Raw genomic sequence first — 14,868 nt, forward strand, 5'->3', positions numbered from 1 at the left:
AAAAAAAAAAACAGACAGCACACTTAATAAACTGCATTTTGTATTTTAGCAGGAGGCAGGTACAGAGTAGTTCACAGCAAAAATTGAACTCTTAAGAGAAAAAAAATTGCACACATACTTCATAAATAATCATATTTATACATATTTTTTAAAAAAAATCTATTCAGCTCTTTAAATCAGGCGAGATTGACCAATCTCTCACTGGCCTCCCAGAGCTTTTTGGCCACACCGCTGTCCTTGGCGTAAGGTTTTAACGTGGCTGGTCTGCAGTCGCTGAAGTAGCCCCCGTTATGAGCCGTGACCTCGTCCGATACAGCACAGTACACGACGGTCTGTGCCCCCGCCTCGCACGGCACGAAGAACATAAACATGATCACCTTCATAAAGAGCTGGTACAGGAACGAATAGTGACATGTCCAGTTACTCTGCACGTAACCTGCAAAGAGGATAAGAGCTAAGATGAAGCACAAACATTCCTGCTGTTCTGTATACCTACGTGTAAAGCTGTAAAACTGTTCAAATAAAATAATCAAAGATCTGTGGATTTGCTTTCTGCCTCATCTACAGCTACATGAACCCTAACATTTATAATATTTGGCTACTTTCTATGCTGACTGTATATACACTGTATAGTTAATTATTCTAGATAGTCTATTTAGAGAGCATGGATAGCTTTTGTGCCAGAACAGACAACAGTAAATTACTATCACCCTTCAGAATCATCATTCATGCAATTATATTTGCCCGTTTTCTTGAAAGGGGCCAATAGTTTAGCACAGGAATGGACTATATTTAACAGATGTCTGTGTGTGAGAGAGTGTGTTTATATTCCTATCACCAGGATGCACAGCGTAGGCCGTGACTCCTTTGCCCTCCATCATGTGAGCCAGCTCCTTGGTGAAGTAGATATTTGCCAGTTTGCTGCGGCTGTAGGTGAAGAAAGGGAACAGGTTGTAGTTAAGATCCTGGAAGTCCAGTCTCTGGTACTTATAGCTGGAGCAAGTGAGGGTGATGACGCGGCTCGGTGTGGTCTCCTTAAGCCGCGGCAGCAGAAGATTGGTCAGAAGGAAGTGACCCAAGTGATTAACGCCAAAGCACATGGAAAAATTATCATCGGTCCAGTCCAGGACACTGGGAACACCTGGAGAGAGAGAGAGAAAAAAAATAGGATAGTTCAGAACTACACAGCTTCTTATATGCTCAACAACACTGTCTTCAGAAATCTAAAGCAGTTCCATCTTTATTACACACATCAGCCTGTATGAACCCTCTGTGGCCTTAATGTCACTGGTGTAAATCACAGAGAAAATCATTTTCAACATATGACAGAACGCTAGTCACTTAATTAAGTTTCCACTTAATTTCTGCATGTATATACATGTATGTCAGCTGACACATTATTAGACATATACTTTATTTTCTTACATTCTACATAAATGGCAAATTTATTAGTGATCAACAGCATCACCTGAAAAAGAAAAATTCTAGATGTAAAGAATATTAGACATGAGACAACCGTGTCTACATGGTGAGGTGTCCATCGTCCTTACCTGCGTTATTGATGAGAATATCTAACCTCTTCTCTTTCTGCAAGAACTTCTTGCAGAACTCTCTTATGGACCTCATGTTGGCCAGGTCTACCTCCATGAAGAGCACGTTCATGTTGTGGCTCCGGTGCTTGATCTCCTGCACAGCTTTCCTTGCTCGGTCTTCATCCCTACAGGCGAGGATGACTCGTGCTCCTCTTAGTGCCAAAGCCACAGCTGTCTCTTTGCCTATGCCAGAATTACCACCTGAAAAAGGGAAGCAAATCAACAAATTAAATAAACATAACTTGATTAGGTATTTAGCATAATTTTTTTTTCTCTGTACTGGTTTGAAAGAACCATTCAGTGACACACACACACACACACACACACACACACACACACACACACACACACACACACACACACGTATGGTTTTATATATAGAAAAATGATTTAAATACAAAAATTTAAAGACTCATTTAAAGGTTCACTGCAATGGCTGGGTTTAAAACCACCCCTTATTGAAGAGTAGTGCACTAATTAGTGTGCTGACGTCATTATTTCACCCCCTATGTAGTGCTCGAATATAGAAAGTAGGCGACAATTTGAAATTCGGCCTTTTTGTCAATTAGTCCTAAGGTATTTCCCAGCTTACCGGTTATAAGAACTGTTTTCCCGTCCAGCCTTTTTACATCCATGCAGAACCTTCTGCGTTTCATCCATTTCATTACAAGGAAACACACAAGTGCAGCTAGAATTGTATACAAAAGATACATCTTACTTGCTAACTGGCTAGCTAGATGCTAAGATGGCTAGGCACCAATATTAGCTATCTAACTGAATACAAGTGCAAAACTTTAACCGACTAAACGTTTTATTTTGGCGTGTAAAGTGTCACATATCCATGCAAAATAATAACTCACTATGACTAGCGTCTAGATACTTTGATCTAATATTTATAAGCTAGCTCGTTCCCCGTTTTTATCTCGAACTGTAATGTCATCATAGGAGGTAGAGGGCGCTAGAGTAAGTGTGGCTCGATCGCAAATAATATCCCTCTACACTATATAGTGCGTAGGGACAAGTCATTTCACACTGTAGGAAGTGGATGCAATCAGTGAGTGAGTGTGTATTTGGGATACGGCCCGGTGATAGCACGTTTAAGTTGAAGAGTAGACAAGTTACGCGACAATGATTACTCACGTTTTAGATGGAACTAAGATGGAAACGCTTTTCACTTCGTTTGTTTTAGAATCTGATTTACGGCAAGATGTCAAAGAGAAGCTCCAAATATTTTTGGAAAAGCTCACAGAGTGTGCAAGGTCGGTGGTAATGCATACAATCTAATACATATTAAACACCTCAGACTTACTGTGGACGTCTGATATTAAATACGATATCATTTAATTGTTATTTCGTGTCGGTTTTGCCAAAAGCAGCGATATTAACCGTTTAATTCTGATAATGTGGCGGTTCAGGATTTTAGACATGCAATTCAATTCCAATGAGAACGTGAACGATTCATTTAGTGATTCGGCTCATTCGAATCTTATGCGGAACCGATTCGTTTTTGCGTCATATGACATATTGACTTTATAAATAAGGTCGTTTCATTAGTTTATCATGTAATAAAGGAATGTTTTGAAACGTTTTTTTTTTTAAAGCACTACATTTATATATATCTACATTTACAACATTTGGCAGATGTCCTTGTCCAGAGCAACTTATATTATCTCATTTTTATGCAACTGAGTAATTAAGGGGTTAAGGGCCTTGCTCAGGGGCCCAACAGTGGCAGCTTGGTGGACCTGGGATTCGAACTCAGTCACCTAACACCTTAACCACTAGGCTACCACACGCCCACATCTAGCCGTACCAGACTCTCTGGCAGAAGTTTAGCTTGTATGAATAAATTCTTGTAAACCAGACCGGCATCTTCTTGTAGAAAGTCTGGTATATTGTGCACAATGCTATCATTTATATGCAGTATGTGGATGGTTCATCAAGTAACAGACTAGCTTCACAGTTCTTAGAGGAACCACAAACTATCTTTTCCCTTCCCAGTTCCTAGCCACAGAATTGGTGTGACTAAAATTTGAAGACAACGGGGCAAAAATGTAAAACATTGCAGTGTTGATGAAGTTCTATTTTAGCTGTCTTTCTGCCAACAGGAGCACAACAAAACGGGTTAAAGAGCGCTCCCTAGAGGAGGCATTACAGATGCTGAGGAAAATCGCACCGCCGCTGCTGAAGTCGCTGAGGTCCGAAAATCACAGGCGTCTCATTCGGCTCCTTCTGTCATCGCAGCTGGATGCGGTGAACACATCCTCATCAGCCTGCCGCAAACTAGACCAGGTAACAGCACGACTTTTCTTGGACATTCTTGTACAACACGGCACATGTTACTGTTAAGATTGGTTCGGTTTACGTGCAGAGACTGAAGAATGCCTGACTGCTCATTCTAGTCTTCATGTGTGTTATAACAGATGTTGCAACACCTGGCTCAAACCAACAAGTCTTTAGTATTTGAAGAGGTCCAACAATGTCTTCACAGTCTACTCCACCAGGAGCAGGTGAGAATTAATGATCTGCTAGAGGATGGTTTGTTCTGCTTAATTTTTCACTAAACTGGAAACCTGGTGTATTCACAGATTTATCATTTCTTTTCTAGGTGTTGTCATTAAATGACCTTCAAATAGGTGAGTAACTAAACATTGTTAAATTAACACTAATGTCTACTGCTAGTTTACGGTTACTATTTGTAATACTGTTATGCATACATATAATATGCATATATATTTATGCTTTATATACATGACTTCGAATAAAGCTTTGTCTTGCTTATCACAAACAGTGTGTATGTTCCTGGAGGAGAGCACGATGGGCCGAGAAGGTTTAAGACTAATGTTTTCGTCTCTGCTGTGTAAAATCACCATAACGTTACCCGACATTATGAAAGAAGAAGCAAGAGACGGTGCTATGTGTTATCAGGCAGTCAAGGTCAGCATACCGAAGCCTGGGATCGGTTTCATTTTTGGACAATTCGGTTTTATGTAGCGACAGTTGTGTATCTTCGTGTGTTTTCCAGGTGTGTCTGCAAGTGTTCCAGCTGCTTCCCGAGCAAGTGGTGCCTCTGGTCTTTTCGGATCAGAAAGACAACCTTCATATGAGGGAGATTCTGGGATTCCTTATGAATATTATCTTAGGAGAGGTGAGTGCTTTTGTCACTGAAATATCCAGGATGTAAGCTTTGGGAATTTCTTCTGCTCTATGCTGTATTTTATTTCTACTACACTTCTATAAAGAGTGTGTGATCAGGACAGTTCATGATGTATTGTGTTTGTCAGGTCTGTAATAGGGACACACGGTTGTTAGCAGGGACTGCTGTGGCCATGCTGATCTCTGTAGCACCTGACACTAAGAGTGGAACTACATCAGCCTCCAGTTTACTCCAGGTGACCTGCACAGGTGAGCATCTGTGTATATAAACATCGACTTTACAAGAGCATCAAGAGTATAGAGTCGGTTGTGTGTATACAGTATCTCTATGCGTTTTCCGTATTACATTCTCTGAGTTGATAATGGGTGTGTGTGTGTGTGTGTGTGTGTGTGCGCAGAGCAGTGTAGGTTAACAGTAGGCCAGTTACAGGTAGACTGTTTTCCCAGAGGATATGATGGAGTTGACAGACTCAGTGTATCCAGAGGACTCCTGACCTGCTTGAGGAAGGACATCCTCGTTGAACAGAGTACAGGTCAACAGGTACAGCGTGCACTGAATAAAGTTAGACATCAGGTGCTTCCGTAACATAAAAATGCTGCCCACTATGCATCTTTTCTCTCCTGTTTTGTCCTGACAATATACTTATTTTCCCATTTAAATTTATATCTTTCCCCTTCCCCTTCCTCTTCCCTTTCTTTTCCTCTTCCTCTTCCCTTTCTCTTCCTCTTTCCCTTCCCTTCCATTTCCCTTCCCCTTTCTATAAAAGTCTAAATCTATATAAGTCATATGTGTTTTTCTTTAGAATTTTTCAATTTTATTATTGTTTGTTTTCTTTTTTTTTTCCTCACTATTTCTTCCTGTCTCACAGACCTGCCTCCTCCTAGATGGGTTATTTCCTCTTGTCTCAGATTTGCTCCGAGAGAAACGGGACTGTCACTACTATGTGTTTCAAGGTGCTCTTATCTGGAGAAAAATGATTCATTATAAAAGTGTATGATTATTATAACTGCATGTTTTTTCTTCATAAAACTGACAATTACAGTTTTTTGTTCGCAGTGTTTATCTTGTGGCTGAAACGTGTGAAAGAAAGCCTGCCCGAGATCAGGGAGCTCTCCGGTGGTCTTTTTCTTGGAGAACATTCAACCCTAAGAGTCAAACTAACACAAATCATTTGGGACAATGCAGAGAGCCCGGTAAAGCCTGGGTTATGTGGGTTTACTATACAAATAGAGAAGCTGATCAGTGTGTATTTATATTGCAGTTCCCAGTACCAGATTTCACCCTGTTAGACATATATCGATAGTTCTATCATTTCCCATCTTGTGTTCAGATAGAGGGTGTGTCTGAATCAGTACGCACTGCATTCAGTTTGTTCCTGGAGATTTACGAGCTGGACTGTCGGCTTTCTGGAGAAGCTGAGAAACGCCTTTATGTGAACTTACTGCACAGGGTTGCGGAGCTGCCGTGGGATTCCAGGGCCAAGTACTCGCCTCTCAGAGCCCTCCTGCCGTACATGGGTACAGACAAGGTAGAAGTGGTGTTGTGCCGTGTGCATCACTTAAAGCATTACGTAATCATCATTTTATAACAATTGTCATTGGTTGCCGTGCATCCATCTATCTATCTGTCTGTCTGTCTGTCTGCCTGTCTAATTATTTTCCCGGTTTGTCTGACCTGTATGTCTCTGTCTGTGACCTGCAGTCTACTCGTCTCTCTCTTTCTCAGTCAGTTTTTCTGAATGTCTGTCTACCTGTTTGTCTGTGTGTAGGCTGGTGTGTTCTGTCTGTCCATCTTCATCTGTCTCACTTAGTTTAGTTGTCCATATCTCTTTTTGTTTCTTATCTGTCTGTCTTTCAGACTGTCCGTCTGTTGTCTGTCAGTTTTATCAGCTGTCTGTCTGTTTATCTGTTAGTCTGTCTGTATAGTTCTCTGTCACCTGTCTGTCTGTCTGTCTGTCTGTCTGTCACCTTTTAGAAAGAGAAATATTCCGGCACTTTTTGACCTGAGCCCATTCCACTGCCTCTCCTGTTTTGTGTGATAAGAATTTGGACACAATTTTTCCTCTGCATTGAGAGAAGAACAATAAGCACTCACCCAAAAACCCACTGTGTATGTAAATCATATTCATTTCTGCTATACTCACTATTCCAGGTCCTGGAACAGTATCCTGCTCTTCCTTCTCATATCTATAAGTGCCTTTCCACCAATCACCTTGCACCTTGTGCCTCTGAGATCTACAAGTTGCTGCTTCAGGAGCAAAGACGGGAACTTAACGCTAATGCGGTGAAGGAAGCTCCACCCACTGAGCTACACCTGGCCTCTCATTGGGTCCAGCGATGGCAAGCAACAATCCTGATAGCTCTGACCTCTGATGTCACTCTAATTCAGAGAAACGCCTCTAGCTACCTCCTGCCCTGCACCCTATGCAGTTTCCCAGGAGCGTTTGACACAATGCTAGCTGCTCTAGACCCTGTTGCCCCAGGGCACCTACGAGCATGGGTTTGTATCATGAGCGCCCAACGAACAGTCAACGGGCGTCTATCTTGGAATTCAGAGAGCAACTTGGAAACCCTCCAGCTAGCCTTGTCGTCTCTGGATGCCAGCGTGCGCATAGCGGCATTCAGTCTTCTCTGCTGCAGCCCCAAGACTAAAGAGCCTCCATCAGCCGTGGAATATGCAGCAGTGAGAGATTTTCTTCCTTTGAATCTGAACAGTGAGTCGTCTCCGTTTCGTCAGCACCTACAGGCTGCGGTCAGGAAATTCCTTGTGCGTATTCGGGACAGTTGTATGGCAAGCCTTAAAGGTCAAAAAAGCAAAATAGGTCTGAGCAAGGAAGAAGAGAAGGAGCTTGAACAAGGCGTTGGTACGGACACTCGTATTCTATATGAGGGCTTCCTGTAAATTCTTTTCTATCCTACCGTTTGTCTGGATAAACTGTGTCCAGTTTAGCGTTCAGAATATTCTCACTTTCAGCATTGTCTAGAATAAAAACCATCATTGCATATTTGAATAAATATTTCTGCATCTGTAAATATCCTCAGATTTTATTGACTGGCTGGCACAGTTGCCGTTGGCCTCCCTGGCTCCTGGAAACAGCTTCCAGAGGAAGAAGACAGCTCTTCTGCTGCTAGCTGCGATTCTGGAAACCTGCTCAGACTCCTGGAGTCCAGACAGGAAGAAGGGTCAACCACCAGGTAGAAGCTTTATTGGAACTCACAAGCTTCTTGTTTTCATTTTACTATAGTGACGTGATCGGCATCTCAAATGTATTTGTTTTCAGCAAACATGTCTGAGCTGATAAACTGCGCAAGAGAAAGAAGAAAGTGGGATTTTTACTGTCGGTCAAGACAGTTGGTCCTGATTGGCTGTTTGGAGGATGCGACCAATGAGGTAACAAGTTTCCAAATTTGAAGTTTTGTTATGAGGTCTTCATGCACTGTAATGTAGCGTTCGTCACCTCTCGTCTGTAGATCCGTGAGCATGCAGCTGAGCTGCTGGTGAGATTTTTCCCGCCGTGTCTCGAGTCCGATGTCTCCACTGCGCTGTTTAGCCGAGCACAGAGACGTCTGCACAGCCCACGTGTTCAGGAGGCCCAGATGGGGGCTCTGATGTTCAAACTTCTACTACAGAAGTGCGTTAGTATACTTTTTAAAAACTTTTTACCACACCAGGGTAAAAATATTTTATATTTTACTAAATAATAGATTCATGCTTTAGTGTATATAAGGGCTTTCCATCAAACTGAACAAAGTGTAATAAAACATGCAGCATGTACACCTCTGCTGCTTATTTGCTACTTGTTACAGCAATTTCTTTCTGTTTTTAAGACTTCCATACATCCGTACCTTCACTGACACGCTTTTTAAAAAAAAGAAAATAGCTCATGAAGTCTAATTCAGGGCAGAAAAAGTCAAGAAAAGCTTCATATCTTATACAACAGCATTGCTGCATCCTTAAATCTATAATTAGTCAGATGGTATTAGTGCTGACTCCAAGGTATATCACAGGTTTATATTAACGCACTTGTTTTAATTCTTTCTATAATGTGTTATTTAACAATCAAAAGCATATACCTTGTTCCTGTAAAGAGACTTTTATTTAACATGCATGAAATAAGATTTCAAACAAATTTTTCTTTACCTCAGGACTTACTGCTTCTTTTATTTTATTAAAAAAAGAGAGAGAGGCTGGTGAAAGAACAAATGTTTAGCTGTTAGAAAGTGTAAACAGGAACATACCCACATTTCACATATTCCACAGCATTAAACTTAACTAAATGGATCAGAAGTGTAATATGTCAATGATTTAATGCTTTAAAAAAACGGTACTTGTCATGTATAAGGAATAAACACTTTGGGGTGTGCTGTTGTAGCTAAATAAGGCTTAGTGGTTAGCACGTTCGCCTCACACATCCAGGGTTGGGGGTTCGATTCCCGCCTCCGCCTTGTGTGTGTGGAGTTTGCATGTTCTCCCCGTGCCTCGGGGGTTTCCTCCGGGTACTCCGGTTTCCTCCCCGGTCCAAAGACATGCATGGTAGGTTGATTGGCATCTCTGGAAAATTGTCCGTAGTGTGTGATTGCGTGAGTGAATGAGAGTGTGTGTGTGTGCCCTGCGATGGGTTGGCACTCCGTCCTCCGTGTATCCTGCCTTGATGCCCGATGGCGTCTGAGATCATCGGCTCCCCGTGACCTGAGGTAGTTCGGATAAGCGGTAGAAGATGAGTGACAGTGAGAGAGTGAGTTAATTGTCAACTTAGTAGGATGATTAGTTTGTTGTGATGTATGAAAAAAAATCAGAAAATCTGGCAACCTGCTGGTTTGTGGCTGATCTGAGAAATCATTCTAAATAAATAAATCCTCATTATTGTGAGTCTTTGTTATTATCTTTGTTCAAGGCGTGTGTCTCTGGATGGTGTGGTGCCAGAGGCTCTGAAGCACGATGACATGCAGTCAGTCAGGCTGATCAGACACCTTCTGCAGAGTCTGGAGAAGCAGCACCTGACCACCAGACAGGACATGTTACTCGCCGCTCGCTGCTCACCTCTACATGGTAACATGATTCATATGTTCTCTATTGTAAATGTAGCCTGCAGGACTGCGTATGTGCTTCTCTACATGTCTACTATGTGTGTTTAACTGAACGGCTGTAGGTGCAGTCAGCGCTGTTCACAAGTGTATCCTGGATGTGCCTGGGGTTTTGGCTGAAGCTTTAGATGGTCGTATGATAGCAGAAATGCTCTCGCTGCTGGAAAAGATCACCCTGCTGCTGCTCGGTGTGTTATACGGAGATCAGAACATGGAGGACAAAGGTACATGCATTTTTGTGGCATCAGTACAGAATTCGTACATTAAAAGAAACGCTGCTTTTACTATTTGGTTCCTGGACGAATAGTGGTTAGGCTTCAGTGCTTCCACCACCGCAGCCTGGGTTCAATACACAACCGCTGGGATTGCACAAGACATTTTGAAGGAGCTCTACATTTTATTAAGCACAATAGTCCTGTAGGAATGTTTGATTCTTTTTACTGTGTACTGTACTGTCATGTGGTTAGCATGACATTTTTGATTTGTCTTGAGACAAGGTGCCCAAGGTAATTTGTCTTGAGACAAGGTGCCCATCCTAAACATAGATATATTGGAAAGGGTTGTGTGAGGAAGGGTCCTCACACAACCACAACCAACAAATGCGTGGATCATGATCTGCTGTGGCGACCCTTAAAGGGATCGCTCACTCACTCACTTATTTTCTACCGCTTATCCGAACTACCTCGGGTCACGGGGAGCCTGTGCCTATCTCAGGCGTCATCGGGCATCAAGGCAGGATACACCCTGGACGGAGTGCCAACCCATCGCAGGGCACACACACACTCTCATTCACTCACGCAATCACACACTACGGACAATTTTCCAGAGATGCCAGTCAACCTACCATGCATGTCTTTGGACCGGGGGAGGAAACCGGAGTACCCGGAGGAAACCCCCGAGGCACGGGGAGAACATGCAAACTCCACACACACAAGGTGGAGGTGGGAATCGAACCCCCAACCCTGGAGGTGTGAGGCGAACGTGCTAACCACTAAGTCATCGTGCCCCCCTTAAAGGGATCAGCATAAAGTAAAAGAAAATATATAAACAACTTGCTTTTTTAATTTATTGGTTATTTACTTGTTGAGTAAGCACTAGAGGGAGACATGATGTAATGACTTGTATTATAATCTTAAGCTTCAGCTATTTGTGCCACAATCTATTCAAACTCAAAAGTGTATCGATATTCTCTCTCTCTTTCTCTCTGGTTTACTTTCTCAACATTTTGAGCTACTTTATATGACTTCTGACTTAATATCACCAAATTAAGACAATTAAGTTTTTTGAGCACCTTGAAACTGCCAGTTAACGTCATTGTCTTTGTCATTAGCCGCACACCCCTGGTAACTTCTGATTGAATAAGTCAACAATAAGACACAGACTAAAAATGAATCGAATGAAATAATCTAATTCATTCAATATAATGTTTCATTTGGTGATTAACTTATTATTATTACAAACGCTTGGACTTCTGGTGCACACTGATGCTTGATTTGAATAATTAGCCCTATATAACTTTTTTGCTCTAGTGAGGTTTTATTTGTCTGTTTGTCTTGCAGAAGTCCCGCCTTCATTCTGCGACATGGGAAACGCCATCAGCTCTCTGATCGGACGCAGTGGAGCGGAAGTGGATGACGACGGAGAAGATAACGTGCTGCTATCAGAAGAGCACAGTCTGGTGCTGACCTGCTGCTGGGTTACACTAAAGGTACAGGAAATGGAGACCAACATTTGTGCAAGTCTTCCATTATCCAAGATTGTTTCTGGAGTTCATCCGGCAGCATCGTGGCTACTGAAACTAAAACGCTGTCCGTTTTTCTGGAGATGAAGCCATGTTGAAACCACTCCATAAACAACACATTTAAAAAATGATTAGTAACTTAGAATTGATTTATGACCCTCACTAGCCATTATTGTACATATTGTATGTTTCTCTTCCTGGGTAGGAGATAGGGATTTTTCTTGGCTCGCTGGTTGAGAGGATTCAATCACTCCCTCATAAGGACAAAACCCTGCTAACTATAGAAGATCTACAGAAGGCTTCGAACGTATTTAAGGACATTATTCTTAAATGTCGGCACTGGGTAAGCAGCTCTGTTAATTAAAAACGTGATTTTTTGTCATTTTTATTTTTCCAGAAGCACAATAAGACCTACAATGTTTTACTCTGTTTGTCTCATTAGGGGGCAGTGGAAGGCTGCTGCATTGGATTCACTAAATTCTGCACTGCGCTTCTTACCAGCTCTGACCCAAAGCTCAGAGAAATCCCAAACCACATTCTACAGCAGGTACTAAAATACTAAAATAATTTCACTGGTTAAGTGCAGTTTGAATTTTCAGAATATTATTTTGGTGGTGGTGGTAGACAGAGGTGAAGGTGAAGATTTCCTTTTAGTACCCCTGCGATTCCCTCTCTATTTTGTGCTTACCTTTCTATCCCATTGTAAATCTGTTTTCAGGGTCTGTGTGTCCTTCAGGCTCCCCGGGGCACGTCGGTGACTAGGCGGGCAGCAGGTCTGCCGATGCTTATTCTTGGTGTGTTAGCAGCAGAGGAGAGCAGCACCTCTCACCCACTGCTGGCCCAAACCATCAGCACACTGCTGGAGATAGCTGGAGCTCCACTGCCCCAGAACTGGGACCAGACCCTTGATCTGCCCCAGGTACAACCCTTTCCTATTATATATTGTGGGTTATTTACATACAGACTGAGTTTTTTTGGTAAAATGTGGTCTTGTTACTCGCTTCTCTCTCCAGGTTTGTGCCGTTCACACAATTCAGGCACTTGTGAAAGGCTCCAGTCTGGGGTTGACCATTCTTCAGTATGCCCCTGAGATCACCATGCTGTCACTCACACTCCTCAGCTCTCCTTGTTGGGCCATGAGGAATGCTGCATTACAGCTTTACAGTATCTACGTTTAATCAACTCTTATTATATCACTTATTTAGATCATTGTTTTAGACATGAATATATCCTTGTTTTCCAACGCTATATAATTTTGTAGAGATTTTTATTTCATCTTGGATATTTTGCCATACCTACATTTTTACCATGGTCCTCATCCCACAGGTTCTCTCTGCTCCAGGATGTTGGGTCAGAGGCCTGCTGGTGAAGATGTCTCTGCCCAATATGGCATGTCCTCCCCTGCCTTTTTTAAGCATTATCCTGCATTAAAGCCCTTCCTCCAGGAGGCTTTAGAAAAAGCAGCCACAGACCTTCATGAAGGCAGACTGAGCCTTCACCCCTCTCTGTACCCAGTCCTGACCCTGCTGGCCAAACTACAGCCTGGAGCTCAGGAGCAAACTCAGTACGACTTTTTGTTCATTTCTGCTGATTTGCAAATGCTAAAAATTTGTAAGTTAAAGTGTGGCATAATTTTCTCTTTATGTATTTATGTTTAAATATGCAAATGAATGCATGTAGATTTAAGTGTGAATATGAGGCATGCAAACTTATGGTTGGAAACAAATTTGGATTTATTGATAAAGATATAATTGTGTTTATTTAAAAAGAACCATATCAATGGGTTAGGTTATATTAGACATTATAAATTTGCATTGTAATTGCCACCAAACTGCCCATCTTAAGCCTGCAATGTCCGTCCTGATGAACAGAAATCTATTTAACTCTTAGGTCACTACACTCTGTAGAAGGAAATGAGGATATAATGGGTAAATTGGATTATTCCCAATTGAGTGATTTTTTTTTTGCTTTTTTTTTTTTGTAACAGAGCTCTGTCAGACTTCCTGCCTCCGCTGCTCCAGCTTGCTGCTAGCCCGGTATATGGTGTGAGAGCGATGTCGGCCCAAGCCCTGGTCGCTATGATACCACCTACAGAGTGTGTGGCGAGCGTACTGAGAGTGGTGGAGGAGCTGCCAGAGAAGTCGAGTAGCCAAAGCTGTCACAACCGCATGCATGGCCAACTCCTACAGATTAAGGCCATCCTGAACAGAGTCCTTCATGCTGACAAGTGAGAACTTCAGTTGGAATTACAGGAAAGCACTCACTAGTTACATAACTGTACATATTCACATGTCAGTGAGGATTTCAAGTGCCAAATGTAAATATATGTATTGTGTGCCTCTCTCTAGCCCTCACCCATCCTCTCTATGTGACGTGGTGGAGGCCATGGAGGTCCGAATTTGGCTGGCATCCCATGAGCAGAGGTGCCCTTTGGTACGCCAGGCATACGTGACGGTACTGGGCCTGCTGAGAGAGAACTGCTCGAAGGCTTTCCTCATGAACATCGGCTCTCTGCTGTTGAAGGAACTTCACAGGACTCCACACACTTTAGAAGTACAGTTATGTCTTCATTTTGCCTGCAGAAAGATTATGAATGAAAACTTTAAATGGCTTTCCAACAAGATCATTCACCAATCAGCAAAGGGATTCATTTCAAAATCCTGACCTCTTCAACTCAGGATTGTCAAAGATGTCCATCGATTTGAATTTACTCTGAATTGCAAATAGTTTTCAGATTTTTAGTTACAACTCACTCACTCACTATATCATGTCTTTGCAGCTTGGCTCCGCCTCCTTCCACCAAATTGCTGTGCATTACCTGTGTGACGACCCTGACTGGGTGTGGAAGGTTTGGCCTGTCCTAGTCAGTGGGAGTGCAGTTACTCGTCTCGCTTTGGTCATGTGGGTAAAAGAAAGGCGTGCCTGGAGAGGAAGCTGCCTACAGCATGAGCTGGTGAAGCTTCTCCAGGTACATATTTGGCTATGTCTTCTCAGTAACATGTGAATTTGCCTTGTGAACCATCATCGTTTCCACAACATAAAACTTGACGTTAAACAGGTCTAACATTTATGGTGTTAAGGGTAACTCCGCTTTGCAGTGCGTCACATCATACCACCTTGTTATTGATTATTTTTTTTACAACAGCATATGATGTCATGTTTTATATTCTTTACTTTCTTTCTCGAGCTAGTTATGGGTCTGTGGCATGATTTTGGCAAAGCCTCAACTCACTTGGCATTTGGTATGTTGCTTCTGTTTATTATTTAACAAGCACAATGAAAGGAAATTCAGAC

The 14,868-nt window shown here is 42.3% G+C and overlaps 2 protein-coding genes across 4 annotated transcripts in view; one reads left to right on the forward strand and one right to left on the reverse strand.

Annotated features, from left to right (window-relative positions):
* Window positions 1–23: 23 nt before the first annotated feature.
* si:dkey-174n20.1 (uncharacterized protein LOC796174 homolog) lies at window positions 24–3,023 on the reverse strand. Its single transcript, XM_060884313.1, has 4 exons — window positions 2,185–3,023; window positions 1,551–1,793; window positions 839–1,141; window positions 24–436 (listed from the first exon to the last, which is right to left on the reverse strand). The coding sequence occupies exons 1-4, from the start codon at window positions 2,303–2,305 to the stop codon at window positions 177–179; spliced, it is 927 nt and encodes a 308-aa protein (XP_060740296.1). The 5' UTR covers window positions 2,306–3,023; the 3' UTR covers window positions 24–176.
* The window catches only part of si:ch211-225b11.4 (tRNA (32-2'-O)-methyltransferase regulator THADA), a 19,136-nt gene continuing 6,935 nt past the window's right edge, over window positions 2,668–14,868 (forward strand). For 2 of the 3 annotated variants that reach the window (XR_009649317.1, XM_060884293.1), the window contains exons 1-27: window positions 2,668–2,851; window positions 3,701–3,884; window positions 4,016–4,102; window positions 4,201–4,228; window positions 4,384–4,529; window positions 4,618–4,740; window positions 4,877–4,997; window positions 5,147–5,289; window positions 5,618–5,702; window positions 5,806–5,942; window positions 6,080–6,277; window positions 6,901–7,612; window positions 7,791–7,943; window positions 8,030–8,139; window positions 8,220–8,380; window positions 9,644–9,798; window positions 9,899–10,057; window positions 11,393–11,541; window positions 11,780–11,917; window positions 12,017–12,121; window positions 12,293–12,493; window positions 12,588–12,738; window positions 12,901–13,138; window positions 13,562–13,801; window positions 13,923–14,127; window positions 14,354–14,542; window positions 14,766–14,816. Coding sequence is in view for 2 of the 3 variants with exons in the window: in XM_060884293.1 (XP_060740276.1) it covers window positions 2,721–2,851; window positions 3,701–3,884; window positions 4,016–4,102; window positions 4,201–4,228; window positions 4,384–4,529; window positions 4,618–4,740; window positions 4,877–4,997; window positions 5,147–5,289; window positions 5,618–5,702; window positions 5,806–5,942; window positions 6,080–6,277; window positions 6,901–7,612; window positions 7,791–7,943; window positions 8,030–8,139; window positions 8,220–8,380; window positions 9,644–9,798; window positions 9,899–10,057; window positions 11,393–11,541; window positions 11,780–11,917; window positions 12,017–12,121; window positions 12,293–12,493; window positions 12,588–12,738; window positions 12,901–13,138; window positions 13,562–13,801; window positions 13,923–14,127; window positions 14,354–14,542; window positions 14,766–14,816 (4,500 nt within the window). In the remaining variant the exon portion in view is untranslated. The remainder of the gene's footprint in view (window positions 2,852–3,700; window positions 3,885–4,015; window positions 4,103–4,200; window positions 4,229–4,383; window positions 4,530–4,617; window positions 4,741–4,876; window positions 4,998–5,146; window positions 5,290–5,617; window positions 5,703–5,805; window positions 5,943–6,079; window positions 6,278–6,900; window positions 7,613–7,790; window positions 7,944–8,029; window positions 8,140–8,219; window positions 8,381–9,643; window positions 9,799–9,898; window positions 10,058–11,392; window positions 11,542–11,779; window positions 11,918–12,016; window positions 12,122–12,292; window positions 12,494–12,587; window positions 12,739–12,900; window positions 13,139–13,561; window positions 13,802–13,922; window positions 14,128–14,353; window positions 14,543–14,765; window positions 14,817–14,868) is intronic. The other variant, XM_060884294.1, reaches the window with a different exon arrangement.

This window comes from Tachysurus vachellii, chromosome 12, assembly GCF_030014155.1.
Source record: "Tachysurus vachellii isolate PV-2020 chromosome 12, HZAU_Pvac_v1, whole genome shotgun sequence".
Taxonomy (NCBI): Eukaryota; Metazoa; Chordata; class Actinopteri; order Siluriformes; family Bagridae; genus Tachysurus; species Tachysurus vachellii.

Bases quoted from the DNA above. Each gene is read 5' to 3' on its own strand.
- si:dkey-174n20.1 (XM_060884313.1), bottom strand. From the start codon at position 2,305: ATGTATCTTTTGTATACAATTCTAGCTGCACTTGTGTGTTTCCTTGTA. The intron at 1,794-2,184 runs GTAAGCTGGGAA...TCCCTTTTTCAG, and splicing joins GAAAACAGTTCTTATAACCG to GTGGTAATTCTGGCATAGGC. The intron at 437-838 runs GTGATAGGAATA...TCCTCTTTGCAG, and splicing joins GGCCTACGCTGTGCATCCTG to GTTACGTGCAGAGTAACTGG.